At 49.8% G+C, this 14,767-nt stretch overlaps 1 protein-coding gene across 1 annotated transcript in view; it reads right to left on the reverse strand.

Annotated features, from left to right (window-relative positions):
- Abhd2 (abhydrolase domain containing 2, acylglycerol lipase) overlaps positions 1 to 14,767 on the reverse strand; it is an 84,796-nt gene that overhangs the window by 10,888 nt on the left and 59,141 nt on the right. Inside the window, exons 6-8 of the mRNA XM_057756107.1 lie at positions 7,284 to 7,467; positions 4,346 to 4,438; positions 625 to 735 (exon numbers count right to left, since the gene is read on the reverse strand). Coding sequence (XP_057612090.1) covers positions 625 to 735; positions 4,346 to 4,438; positions 7,284 to 7,467 — 388 coding nt within the window. The remainder of the gene's footprint in view (positions 1 to 624; positions 736 to 4,345; positions 4,439 to 7,283; positions 7,468 to 14,767) is intronic.

Below are 14,767 nucleotides of genomic sequence, written 5' to 3' on the forward strand. Positions count from 1 at the left end.
ACGCCCGCTCTCTAGGAGGACCTGTCTGCTCTAGGCTATGTCTAAAGGTATCAAAGGATTGTGAAATGTGAAAGACACGGAAAGGTGTGGGGCCAACTCTACAAGTCAAGTTTCTGACTTCAATTAGAAGGTGCTGGTGCCAGCAAAGGTGAGATCATAGCTTCCGCCCAGAAGCATCTTCGCTTCCTCCCCATGCCCAGAAAGTGGTTCCATGTGTTGTTGGAAACCTACAGGTCTCTTGGTCTACCTTTGGCCATCTGCTTTTGATAGCCTCAGCCACCAAAGTCTGGATAAACATCCTGACGATGTACAAAAACTACCTCGCCCACTGCAAAGGCAGACCTGGGGGGCGCTGATCTTGTCCTGTGTTGAGGCAGGACGTAACAGTTGCCGAGGGGGACCACTAGGTGGAGACACTTCACCCACCAGTTCAAGCTGCCTGTGCCACATGGTCATAGTCTTTACCCATTTCCAAGAGATGAGAACTTTCCTACGATCGCTTCTCCTAAGCATTAGACTCTGACTGAAATGAGAAGAAGCCGCTGAAGCAAAGGGAGCAAGGCAGTGGCGCTGGCAGAGCTGACTCTGGGCAAGGCGGCCTCTGGCCTGGCCTTGGGAACCCACCTCATCACATTGTCATCAATCTGCATCAGGGATGTTGCTGTGTAGAGCCGGCTCAAGTCCGTGTCCTCCAGGCTCTGGGGTTTCTTAACATGGTCTCCAAAGAGAGCTTGTCTAGAACAAGACACAGAAGTGAACAAAGCGATGCCGAAGAGAAGCCACCATGGTGAAGCCGGCTTTCCCGGCTACAGGCAGACCAGGAGCGTGAGTCGCCACGGGACCAGAGTTACGGTAAATTAGACATACAGCCCTCCAGCCTTTTATTTATTTTTGTTTTTTGTTTCCCTGTGTTACTGGGGTTGAACCTAGAGTCGTAGGCAAGTGAGGCAAACACCTACTGTAGGCTGCAGCCCCAGTTCTTTTTTTTTTTTTACTTGTATTGTTTATTTATTTACTTTTTTTTTTTTTTTAAAACACAGGGTCCCCTGTAGTCCAGGCTAATTTTAAATCCCTCAGGTAACCAAGAATGACCTTGGACTCCTGAGTCTCCTGCTTTTACCTCCCACATTCATAGATTACAAGAATGTGCTATCATGCCTGGTTTCTTTGAGCCTTTAGAATATAATATCCAAGGTGAGCATGCATAGGAAAATAAACATTAAAACCCTCTTTTCCTTCCAGGGTACCAAGATAAACTGAGGACTGGGTTTCAAGTTGGCCAGATATTATACAGCCTTTAGCACAGGGGAGGAAGCCCAGGAAGAGCCTTTTGGAAGAGTGATAGGCGGCGAGCCAAACATGGAGATTCAGGTTTATACTGATGTGGATGCTGCCAACTGTTGGCAGGCCCTTGCTCCCTTACAAGCTGCTTGTGTTGCTTAACAAGGAAGCTAACCAGTAACCCCTTTGGCATCTGGCTCAATCAGCAGCTTTACACAGTGTCAGATGAAAAGCTGTCCCTTGGTATCCACAGGCAATTAGTTTTAGGATATTCCTCAGATGCCAGGTGGTGGCGGCGTACCCCTTTAATCCTAGCACTCGGGAGGCAGAGACATGCGGATCTCTGTGAGTCTGAGGCCAGTCTGGTCTAGACAGTGAGTTCCAGGACAGCCAGGGCTACGCACAGAGAAACCCGGTCTTGAAAAACAAAGCAAAGCAAAACAAAACAAAACAAACAACAAGACGAGGATATTCCTCAGAGATCCAAATCTTTAGATACTCCAGGATTAGAGGGTGGAATGGGATAGGGCAGGGTCTCTTTGTGTTCCCCAGGCTGTTCTCAAACTCCTAGGCTCAAGCAATCTTCCTGTCTCTTCTTTTTTGAGTAGCTTGGACAACAACATGTGCCAGCATACCTGGCTTCAGGATGTGCATGTAACCCTGCCATCTCCTGCAGGCTTAGTCACCTCTCAATGACATTAGGGGTGGAATGAAAACAGTTGCTAGACTTGACTATACAATTTAGGAGATGAGTGAAAAACTTGCAGGCGTGAGGGTGATCAGGCTGGCTGGGCTGGTGACCCCCTTATCCCTCACAGCTCCCCGTGTGTCTCTATGGAAGCTGCATGTTTGGTCAAAGAGGATGACCTTCCCTAAAGAAGAAATGGAATTCGGTCAAGGATACACAAGTAGCTATGACCCCCTGCTAGGACCTCCAAACAAACTCTCAGGAGGTCAACTTGCACACATTAGGCACAGATAAAGCCAGGGTTAACCGTGATCTCCATCCGCTGTTGTTTGGACCTGTGCATCTGTGGAGATGCAGGAGTGGGATCCATACAGAGGTCGTTTCTATGAAGAGGAATGTCCGTCCATTTAGGACAAGACAATGAAGGTGGGGATGACGACGGGTAGGGTGGACTTCCCTTCCAAGCTGGTGCTCTCAGTCACGCAGCTAAGGGAGGACTGCGTCTGCTTTGAGGGTTGGCGCGACAGTAGGAAACAGTCATGCCAGAAATGCAGGGCTCTGTATCCATTTATAACCTCCAAAAGGAGATCAGCATCCTTTCTTAGGACTTAGTTTTTCCCAAATAAGGCGGCAAAGGATTGGATTCATAGCCTAAAATTTCCCTCGGATTTCAGTCAGTTGGCTTTCTATGGTAAACACACCAACATGCCTTCCCAATTTGCTAGCAATTGCATAATGAACCTTCAGGACTTTTTAGCAACACTTGCACTTTCTGCAAAACACATCTTCCCTCGGAGGAATCACTGTCATTCTAGAGGTGCAGACTTAAGGTCTTAAACACTCTAACTTCACCCGTCTGGCTAGAGAGCCTCAGTAAATCCTCAGACCCACCAGAACTTCAGCTGGGCTGCCTCCAACTCAGTGGCCAGCATGTGACCACTGTTCAAATCACATAGTTGAGTAGGATTGTTGACTTTGCCTCAGCACAGGGGGAAGAAATCTCTGCTCAACCAACCTGACACAAGGACCTGAGGACATGCCTTGTAGCTTTGTAGTTTGAGGGTCTGTGAGCACCCCCGCTTGCTCAGGTACCATATGAGTCCACCCACTGGAAGCTCAGCGTGGCCTAGGGTGTATGGCTAAGCTGGGCTAGACAATGCTGTGTTTTTTTAAATATTTATTATGTATGCAATATTCTGTCTGTGTGTATGCCTGCAGGCCAGAAGAGGGCACCAGACCTCATTACAGATGGTTGTGAGCCACCATGTGGTTGCTGGGAATTGAACTCAGGACCTTTGGAAGAGCAGGCAATGCTCTTAACTTCTGAGCCATCTCTCCAGACCCCTAGACAATGCTGTTTTAATCACTAGGGTGGAGGGAGGAAATTAAGAGGTGAGGACTGGGGCGCATGCCTGGGGGCCCCATATGCAGGAGGCTGCAGCAGGAAGATTGCTTGAGTTCAAGAGTTTAGGGTCGACTTAGGCAACACAGTGAGACCACAACTAAAACAAGCAATTCCAACCTCCCCTCACCCCCAAAACACCCCTCCAAAACAACCAACCAACCAAAAGGACCAAGAGACAGATCACTTAGAATGCGCTTTTTTCCTCAGGGCATTGCCAAGAGTCCCTGCCAAAGTGTATTTCTTGAGCGTTCCCTGGGTGCCAGGCTCTAGGGCAGTGTTGTGACCCTTTAATACAGTTCCTCAGGCTGTAGTGACCCCCCCCACCACAAAATTATTTTTTTTGCTACTTCATAACTGTAATTTTGCTACTGTTATGAACTGTAATGTAAAAATATCCGTTTTCCTGATAGTCTTAGGCGACCCCTGTAAAAGGGTCGACCCCAAGGGGGTCGAGACCCACAAGTTAAGAACCCAGAGGAAGCCTCAGACAACCAGCTTGATGTGAGAAGGGTGACCGAGATGGGCCTCAAGGGACAGTGTGGGCCCCGTGGGCAGATGCTGGCAAGGACAGAGGTGTGGAGAGGCCAAGGGAGCAGGGGTCTCCACAGGCTCCAGTCTAGTTAGAGGAAAGGGAAGTGCCATGGAGAAGCCAGAGAGACTAACAACGGGAATAACCAGAACAAAGCCATCGCTGACACCCCCTGGCCAACTCCTGCTCCCTCCGCATGGCTCGAAGGGCCTGAGCCAAAGCAGGCACTGACGTGCTGCTCTGAGCCTCCTGCTATGCGGCTGAAGCTGAGGACTGGCCAAGACCCAGGTCTGAAGCCCTTCCCAGCAGCCTCCTGAGGAGGAAGGCACTTAGAGTGACAGGTCCCATCACGGCTGCTCTCACTGGGTACAGAAGCCTCCTTGTCGAGTCTTAGCAGGAGTTACCCCAGGCATCTTCCGAGACAGAAGAGAAGGAGGCATACCTGTGGGACAGGATGATCTTCTTCATGTTGTCGGCCATGAGGAAGTTGTAGAACCGGCGGCACTGGTCCCACTGCATGAAGGTCTCCTGGGCCCTGGAAGAACCACAGCAGATGAGAGGCGCCATAACTGCGGCGCGGGGCTGTGAGGGCAGCGCATGCTGGCTCGTGCCTGCGTTGGGTACCAGCTTTGATGGGCTGCATCCAGACAGTTGGGGAGAGGCCACAAAGCCCTCTGAAGATGACCCTGCGGGAAGCCTCCAGGGCCATAATGGCACAGCTGGATGCTGGTAGCAGGCCTGACACCTCCTGGTCTGCCAAGAATCTGCTGCTACTGCTTAAATAAATAACTGGGGAGCATAAAGGTGCGTGTGATGTGCTCACCAAACAAAGGCTGAAGCTTCACGTGGAGAAGAACATGCTTTCCGAGAAGCCCCTGGCATGTACGGGACCTCCCTGAACCTCGCAGGTAGAAACGCAAGCCACATCATCACAAGCAAGCCACACCGTCACAGGCGGGACACCATGAACAAGTGCCTAATGTCCTTTCTCTCAGCCATAGAGCCACAGTCCTCCGCGCCTCCGCTTGCTTCCTCCTGTCTTGACCTTCAACCCCTGCGGCTGCTTGCTCTGAGAGTCCTGTCCTGGTCCCTCAGAGGCCTTGTTTTCTCTTGATCTCATTCATTTCTCCCTCTGCTTAGATCCTGACTGAGGAGCACCCTTGCTTTCATTAGGAACTACCTAAGAGAAGAGGGGCTGCAGAGGTAAGGAGGGGAGGGTCGTCCTGGCCAGACAGTTATTAGGTGCCGGCAGTGCAGAGGGTTTTAGGTGCAATATCATGGGTGCTCATTGCAGAAAAGTCCCTGAGTTCACAGGGATCCAGAGCCCAAGGAGGGTGAGGACATGGATGCCGGGCCAATGAGCCACATGCCACTGAAGGGCGGCAGTGTCTGCCTGGTATTTAGGAGATCCAATGAACAGAGGGGTGGAGGGCGCCACAGGAAACTGTGGCAACACAGGGTACCAAGATGGACTGTAAGTATCACTCACAGAGGGATGAGGAGCGGTGGGGTCATGAGAGCACACAGGAAACTCTGAAGGGGGGCAAGAGAGGATGCTATAGTCTCAGATAGCCTTTCAAGATGAGTGGTGCACAGACAAGGAGAATCTAACTCAGGAGAGTAGAAAAACTCCCAGGGGAGGGGCTGCTGAGGTGGCTCAGTGGGCAAAGGCATTTCCTGCTATGTGACAAGCTGAGTTCAGTCTGCAGATCCCACATGGTAGGACAGGACTGAGCTTCAAAAACTGTCCCCCGGTCGGGCGGTGGTGGCGCACGCCTTTAATCCCAGCACTCGGGAGGCAGAGGCAGGTGGGTCTCTGGGAGTTGGAGGCCAGCCTGGTCTACAAGATCTAGTTCCGGGACGGGCACCAAAACTACAGAGAAACCCTGTCTCAAAAAACCAAAAAAAAAAAAACAAAAAAACCCAACAACAACAACAACAAAAAAACTGTCCCCCGCCCAGGCACCATGGCCCACACCTTTAATTCCAGCACCCAGAGGAGGCAGAGGCAAGCAGAGCTTGCCTGGTCTACATAGCATGTTTTAAGCCAGTCATGGCTATACACAGAGACTATTTAAACAATAAAATTGTTCTCTGACCTCCACATGTGTACTGTGGCATGAATACACACCCATTCCCTCCCTCCTGCCATGGCTATGATTCCCAGACAGAGCCAGCACACAGGGGACAATGGTGCTTCTCTGTCCTGCCTCAAGATTCCATGTAGAGGACGGCAGGGTCTCAGCCAAATGTCAATCACAGTCTAGAGACTCAACCGACCTCTTTCTCTCCTATTGCATGAGGCTCATGTGACAATAGGCACTCGTGTGTCTGAGCTCTTGGAGGTCTCAGGGAAGGGCGGCTCCTCCTTTACTCACTCAACTGCCTCATTTGAACACCTTACCTTGCTAACTGTACTGCTCATCTGCCAACAGCAGATGGCGCTATTGCTGCAAATCGCAAGGAAACTTGTTTATTGTGAGATTGAGAGGCCAGGAGGGAGGAGAAGGGAGGGAAGAGGGGAAGAAAAGGGCAAATTTGGCACAAGCTTCCTATTTATAAGACCCAGTGCTCTCTGAAGACTAAGTTAGCATCCACGGCAAGTTCCCAGCACCGGGGTTGGGAAGGGAATCTAATGCTTTCTAACACAAAAGATGTCAGGATACTGAACCTGACCAGCAGTCATCGGACTAGCCTTTGTGACCCCTGATCTAAGCCACCCTCTTCATTTCCCAGTGACCGGTAGCGATGCTGCTGCTGATTACGTTCTGTAGCCAGCACTGTTCTGAGTCCTTCACACACATGAACTCATCCTGGAGAGTTTGCTGGCAGGAGACCTAAGGGCTGAGGTACACATTTGCTCCCTAGGCCAGCTTCCCAGGATGCTGAGAGGTAAATCCTTCAGGCGAGGGCACTGCTTAAAAGACTTCCAAATGTCCCTTCAGACACCATCTGACACACACCCATCCTGCTGGACGGGGGGAATCTGGGGTCACAAGACCCAGGGGTCAGATACTGTTGTTTCCTGTGTTCTCTTGTTAACACGTAGTTCTGCCATAGTACTGAAGTTCAGACATAATCTGAGACTCCCTAGGGAAGCAGCAGCTATTACAGCGGCTTTGGTGATCCAATTACAAATTTGATCCTAAAATACCGTGATGCACCTCAAACCTAACAGGCCTGCTGGGGTAACTCTGGTGTACGACACGGAAGCAGATCCAGCTGAGTCTGAGAGTTGAAAAGCTCTGCTCAGTCTGCAAGGGGCTCCCTGGAACCTGTGCTAGTATCTCGGGTTAGCTCAACAAACGAGTACCGTCAACTGGAGGACCCAATGGAAGATGTGTGCGTGCGAGTGTGTTTGTGGGGGGCAGACGACTCACCTCAGCGCGCTGTACCCCTGGCACACGCTGACACAGCACAGGACCTTCTCCTGGTTTGCCTGTGTCTCCCCCAGGTATTTGCACACGATGTTACCGCCCAGGCTGAAGCCCACGACGACCAGCTGGGTCTGGGGATATGTCTTCTTGATGTAGTTCACCATGGCTCCAAATTCCCACGTGCAGCCTGAGGGCAAAAGGTGAGGTCACCCAGTCATTTCAAATGCGACAAATATTGAAGAACATGCAAGCTAGAGACTTTACTAACTGGAAGCCGCCACGCTGAAAGAATGAGGCATACATACATGCATATATGTTAAGAAACATATGACATTAGTAGAGTTTGCGAGCAGATGCACACATATCCATAGATTTACGATGCTCCTTTAAAGGTGGACTGTGATTTACCAGTTTAGGTGCTCATGGGCAGCCAAATAGATCTTTAGGGTGAGTATAAGCACCCATGTTCATGCATAGATATATACACAAGCTAGAGTTAAACCCCGTGGGGGATTGATTGACTTCTTAGCTACAAATTGGGGAGGCATACCCATGTGTACAATGATTCATGGTGTTAAGAACCCAAAGGACATTATTTACAGGATCTTCTTGCTAACTCCGGGGAGGGGAAGAAGATGAACTCCAGTCCAGAGGGACACCTGGGATGCTCTGTAGGGTTCAGCCAAATGTTCTTGGTGACAGGGACAGCATGCCAAGGGAGGCCTACTCATTCAGAAACACTCAGAGGGGCCATGTGAATGGAGAGGACGTTTGGGCCTGGTCTGCCCAGGAGGAATGATCTCAGCTGGTGTCCTCTGGGAAATTGTTGGAGTCAAGCCAGGCCTCTGTAACTTTGCTAAGAGACAGAGGCTGGAGGGCAAAGGATTTACCAAGTCCTGCTGAGGGGCTAAGGCTGGACTCCAGGGAGTCAGCTTAAGCTTAAATCTAGCTGAGAAACTATTGGTGGCTCGCAGAAGCACACACCACACACACCAGCCTGGAAGAGTGGATCTGCAATGGTAATGGGAACTGCTGCCCTGCCAGTGGCACAGTGGTTGGAGAGCCCTAATGGCCCAACAGTAGCTTCCAGAACTGGTAAGCTACGGGGAACAACACTTTTAGAGACTATGATAACTGCCTTCTGTCTGTGCTGTTTGATACAAACCAGAGGCATTTGGGAAGCGGGAACTGTAACTGAGATGGTGCCTCCACCAGACTGGGCTGCAGGCAAGTCTGATGGGCATTTGTGGGGGGAGGATTAATGATTGATGGGAGCTAGCCCAACCCACTATGGGGGGTGCTGGGTAGCTGACCTTGGGTTGTACAAAAAGGAAGCTGAGCTAGCCAGGAAAAGCAAGCAATAAGCAGCAGCCCTTCATGGTCTCTGCTTCAGTTCCTGCATCGAGGTTCCTGTTTGAGTTCCTGCCTTGATTTTCCCCCAATGATGGACTGTGACCTGGCAGTCAGAAGATGAAATAAACCCTTTCCTTCCCCAAGTTGCTTTTGGTCATAGAATTTAATAACAGTAACAGAACCCAAACTAGGTATATCTACTGTCTTTATCTTTTTCCTGGGTGGGGGGGTCTCATGTATCCTAGCCTGTCTTCAGAATATTTGGGGGTGGAACTTAAAGGGCATGGGTGCTCTTTGGAGGGTCCCCTAGGTGGTCTATGTGTACCACTAGGCCCAATAACCATTTCTGTAATGAGAAAGGATTTTGTCTGGGCATTATGGCTCACTCCTGTCATCTTGGCATCTAGGAGGCTGAGGCACGTTTGTAGTCTAGCTAGGGCAACTTAGCAAGGCCTTGTCTCAAAAGAGAAAAAAATAAAACAAAGCAGGCCTGATGGCACACCTTTGTAACCCAGCACCCTAGGTACACACGTGGGTGTGTGTATGTTGAGGCAAGGTTGCTTGAAGTAGATTTCCAGGTTAGCCTGGACCACCCTAGTTGACAGGGAAGGTGGATGAAGGAAGGTGTACAGTGGCATACACCTGAAATCCTAGCACTTGGGAGGTGGATATGGCAGGCGGCAGGGGGTCTGGAGTTTAAAGTTGTCCTTGGCCACACAGCGTGCACCAGGCCAGCCTGGGCTACACGAGACCATATCTTGAAAACCAGAAAAGGTCTAACTCTTTGAATCACTGACATTACGGGCAGAAGGACTATTGAGTTCAGGCCCAGCCTGGGTTACATAGTTAGACCCCATCTCAAGTAAGAACAAAATAAAAAACATGGCATTTTAGTCTAGCAATTCCATTTCTGGAAACTTTATGCTGCAGATACACGATTGTATACGTGTGCAAAGATGTATGTACATGGATGTTCTTGGCAACTGCTGTTCGCAGCAGTGAAGACCTGGGAAGAAGCCCCACTCCCATCAGTAACAGAGCAGTGGGTGGGGTACACAGGAGCACTGGTGGGGTACGGAGCACTGTCCCGCTGTGAAAGACCAGGATGAAGGAGGATCTGACCTGCTGGGTGAATGACAATCCATCCTCCAGAGGGACCGAAACAAGGGAGGGAGCAGGAGAGGGTGCCATTCCACATGTGTGCTTAGGTTTAAAAGGGAGATGTATGTGTGTACAAATCTAATCGAGTATTCGTGAGAAACTGTGGCAGATACCAATGAAAGAACTGTGGGTCTCTTGCAACCTAGCTAGTTTAAATCTCCAGCCAAATAAAGATTCCCCAAGGCCAGTTTCAACTACGCTAAGGAGACAGGACACATCAGTAAATGCGGACAGCAGTCTAAGCTGGGGACATTATTTGCATAAGGAATAGTTCTAAGGGGATTATTTTTTACACTGTTAAATGTAAAAATCCTTACTTCTCTACCACTTCCTTGGATTTCTGCCTAATATCAGCCTTGGCTCATCACTCATATCTTTCTGCTGTGTTCTAACATCGAGAGAGCTGCTATTAGATTATAAACTCCATAAAGATGTCCTTGATCTTGCTTCCTGCTGCATCTTGGAGCCAGATGCCTAAAGGATGGACGCTTAGTCGGCATGGCCTAAGCCAAGAGACGGCGGGGGGAGGCACACTCTGTTGCAGGCTTTCTGTTTGCACCACACAGATGAAGAAACAGAACTGTCGACTGAGGCCTCTTGTCTTCCCCCACAAGGTGAGTGAGCAGGGATGCTGTCCTGAGCAGGGAAGCTGTCCTGAGCAGGAGGGGAGGATGCTGTCCTGAGCAGGGATGCTGTCCTCAGCATGGATGCTGTCCTGAGCAGGGATGCTGTCCTCAGCACGGATGCTGGCCTGAGCGGGGATGCTGTCCTGAGCGGGGATAGTGTCCTGAGTGGAGATGCTGGCCTTTGGTACTTGCGTCTGAACTCCAAGCCCAAGTCTTCCGCCCTGTATCACAAACCTACAGAGGCAACCGTACTGCAGGGGAGTACTGTTCAATTATTAAAGACTTACTGTCTTCCTACCTGACCCCTCTTTGCACTGCTTCGATCGGGACCTAATTATTTGAGACCTGGAGCAGTCACAAAACTTGGATTTGCTACACAACCGAGGAGCAATTACAGGTAAAGGTGTAGGTTCCTCGGGAACCTTCATCTCATTAAATCGAAACATACCTGATCTGGGTAAAGGGTCAGCTCTGCCCAGCGCTACATAGGCTGTTGTCTATGAAGAGCAGCCACCTGTCCTAGGCAAGGGGAGGGTAGGCACAATGTGTCTGCCTAGTGCCAGCACTGCCCACCTCATGGCACTAGGAACTCCCGATGCTCCTAGGCCTACCCTAGCTTTCCTCGCTAAGCACTACAGTAATCTTTATGTCCACAGTGGGGGTTTAGTGAGGTTCTATGTATTTGATCCTTCTGGGATTAGCACCAATAACAAGATTAGACAGCTAATCTCACTGTAGCTCTCAAAGACAAGATGAAATATGAGCCACTTGGTTGGTTTTAGAGAGACAAGTCCCACAAAACGACAGGACAATATTGGGAAGAAAACGGGCAAAAAGTTGCTGTCTCTTCTTCAAGCCTCCTCCCCTACAGAAAGACAAGGACTTGTTGAAAGCTACTATTTCAAAAGCTATTCCTGGGCCGGGGATGTAGCTCCATTGGTAGAGTGCTTGTCAAGTACGCAGGAAGCCCCGGGCTCCATCAGCAGTACCACAAACCTGGGTGAGCTGGTACAAGACTAATCCTAACACTTGGGAGGGGGAGGTACAAGGGTCACAAGTTCAAGGTTACCCTTGGCAGCACAGCGAGTTTCAGGCCGGCCTGAACTACATGAGCCCCTCTCTCAAAAAACAAACCAAAGGCCAAAATCAAATCCCCAAACGGCATGAAGATGACTAAGCAGGCTAAAATACATGGAGCCAGCGACATGGTGTTCCTGGGCATGCAGCAGCTGAGTCATTGTGTATGCTCCGCACCAGGCATGGGCCTGGCATTTGGTGGGTATGTCACAGGATGTGAGGTGACTAAGAAAGTTTGAATCATGCTCCACAAAGGCGCACACTGGGCACACACCCTGGCCGGCCCTAGTCCCGTGGGCGGGTAATAAGCACATGAGTACCTGTCCCACTAAGTTTAACAACGTGGCTCACTGACAGCAGGTGGCTGGGGTCCGGCAACTCCTGTCACTTTCGTAGAAAGGGTACATGAATCATTTCTTAAAGCCTAGGGGAAGCTACCCAAGATGAGTCACCCAGGAAGAAAATAGCTATAGAAAAGAAGTTAGCTTGCCTTGTTCTTATCTCAGAAAGAAATTGAGTACTTCTAGCTTCGCCTGGCCTAGAAATGCCTTCTTATGGCTGCCGGCTTACACACCAGGATCTTACACACTAGGGTCTTACACACTGGGATCTTAAACACTGGGATCTCATAGATCAGGTTCTTATACACCGGGATCTCACACACCGGGATCTCACACACCGGGATCTCACACACCGGGATCTCACACACCGGGATCTCACACACCGGGATCTCACACATCGGGATCTCACACACCGGGATCTCACACACCGGGATCTCACACACCGGGATCTCACACACCTGAGTCTTACCAGACCTCACGGTGCTGTGCCGCCTGTCCTAAAGCACATGGCCCTACTCCTTAGCAACTGTCCTCCCCTAAGATGTTTGAGCTTCGGCCACATCACTGCCTTCACTTAAGCCTTCCTTCTCCTCCTCTTCCTTGACCCTAGTCTGTCTCCCTTCCCTTGGTGTCCACTGCCACTATAAGAAGGCTTGACTCTTCTTTTTGGTTTTGAGACAGGGTTTCCCTGTGTGTAGCCCAGCTGTCCTGAAACTCACTCAATAGATCAGGCTGGCTTCAAAGAGGGTTCCCAGCATCTACATGGTGACTCACAACAGTCTAGTAACTCCAGTCTGACCCTCTTCTGGGCACCAGACATCCATGTGGTGCACTTACATACACGTAGTTAAGACTCATACACATAAAATAAAAAGAAAATAAACCTTTTCTTTAAAAAAAAACTAAAGTATTTAAATATAGCATATACTGAAATAAAGCATTATGCCTGCACTAATTTTAAAAATTGATCACAGGCTGGGGCTGGAGAGATGGCTCAGCTGTTAAGAGCACTGACTGCTCTTCCAGAGGTCCTGAGTTCAATTCCCAGCAACCACATGGTGGCTCACAATCACCTGTAATGAGATCTGGTGCCATCGTATGGCCTGCAGGGACACGTGCAGACAGAACACTCTAAACCACCAGGCCCACTTTCTGTGCCTGAGAAGCTCTTAGACGCCCTTTGGTCTTCAGTCTAAAATGCATCTGACGGAAAGCCCTTTCTACTTAGCGGTCGCTCATGCACAGAGAAGGACAGGAGCCTGCTGTTCAGGAACAGGGACTCTGACAGATGGCTAGATTGCCTTGGTGTGAGTCCTAGGTCACCTGCTCATCAGCTCTGTGATCTTTAGCTTGTTATTCAGCCTTGCTTGGGCCTCTGTACCTGTCACAGAGGACAACTGACCTAACAGGGCATAAAAAGTATTCAGGACAGCCCATGGCATATGCCATGAAGGTTATAGTTCCTAATAAAAATGCCTGCCATCACCAAGGTGAGATACTTTTAAACGTTCAAATACCCTTGTTTCTCTATACACTACTATTCTGAGCCACACACACACACGCACATGCACACATACACACACACTGTTTTACATACACGTTCTACTATAACGAATGGTACCCCAAACAGGAAATGAGTCATAGAACACAAGTGGGTTAAGCTGGGGTTAAGAATCAGACACTAAGAATGCTGTTTCTGCCCCTCTGGTCATATGATCCAGGGCAAGGCACTTAAGCTTCTAAGAGGTAAAGTGGGGGCACTAATTAATAGTAATCTCCAGTGCAGGAAGAATCAAATGAAGAAATACGCAGAGTTCAGCGCAGTCTGCCCCTCGTTAGCGTGAGATCAATGGGAGCTGCTAAGCAAGGCTTTCCTTAACGAATTATCTCTCCCAGGCAGCACCAAAGGGCCTAAGAGCGTGTAATCGCCCACTTAGGAAATTCTTTGTTAATGATGGCCGCCGACAAGGGGTTAGTGCTTCTGTGCTTCTGATTTCTGAAAAGCAGGGGAAGGTCGTGAATGATTTTCCGGGGTACTGCAGAATGGGCTCCTGCCAATGCCCTCTTCCATTTTCTCCTCAGTCTTGAAAAAGACAAAAGGGTTTTCTCAGTGAAGGGAAAGCCAGGCTTCCATTCTAGAGTGGTGAGCGTTACACCAGGGAGAAGTTGCCTAGCTACCAGGTACACCTGCCCGAGGTTGTTGTCACCTCCAGTGCCACTTCAGGGCCACACACCGTCTTCCATGTCTGCCTGCAGAGCCCTGAACCAGCATTTAGCAGTCTCTGAGAGAGAGTGCTTCCTAAGGCCAAGCAGGACTCTGGGCACTGGGAGTCAGAACAGGGGGTACAAAGACTTGTTCTAGTGGAGTGGATAGAGAGAGACAAGAGCTAAACATGCTGATAAGTCCATTTTAAAAACAGCGAAAACCAGCTAGGTGTTTAATCCCAGCTCTTGGGGGCAGAGGCAGACAGATCTCTGAGTTCAATGCTAGCCCGTTTGTACAGAGCAAGTTCCAGCACAGTCAGAGAAACCCTGTCTCAGAAAACCAAACACACACACACACACACACACACACACACACACACACACACACACATATATGTATACACACACGAATTAGTAACCTCAAGTCTTAAGTCTCATGGAGAACGCTTAGGAGCACTGGGGAGAAGACTGGGTGGTGTGGACCGGGTCACATTACTGGCAGGGAGAAGAGTCCGTGAAGGGTTCTCATAGAAAGTGACATCTTTGTAGAGACGCAAATGACAGGAGAAGCTAAGTGAGAGTCATGGAAGGGATTTCCTAAAAACTTGAGCATCTGGGGATGAGTAGCCCAAGCCCCACTGGCACAGAGACGGCTGGGGTCAGGGCATGGTGCTAACATACACTCAGGGTGGGGATCAAGAAGTCTGCCTCATATCCTGGGGAT

This window comes from Chionomys nivalis, chromosome 23, assembly GCF_950005125.1.
Source record: "Chionomys nivalis chromosome 23, mChiNiv1.1, whole genome shotgun sequence".
Lineage (NCBI taxonomy): Eukaryota > Metazoa > Chordata > Mammalia > Rodentia > Cricetidae > Chionomys > Chionomys nivalis.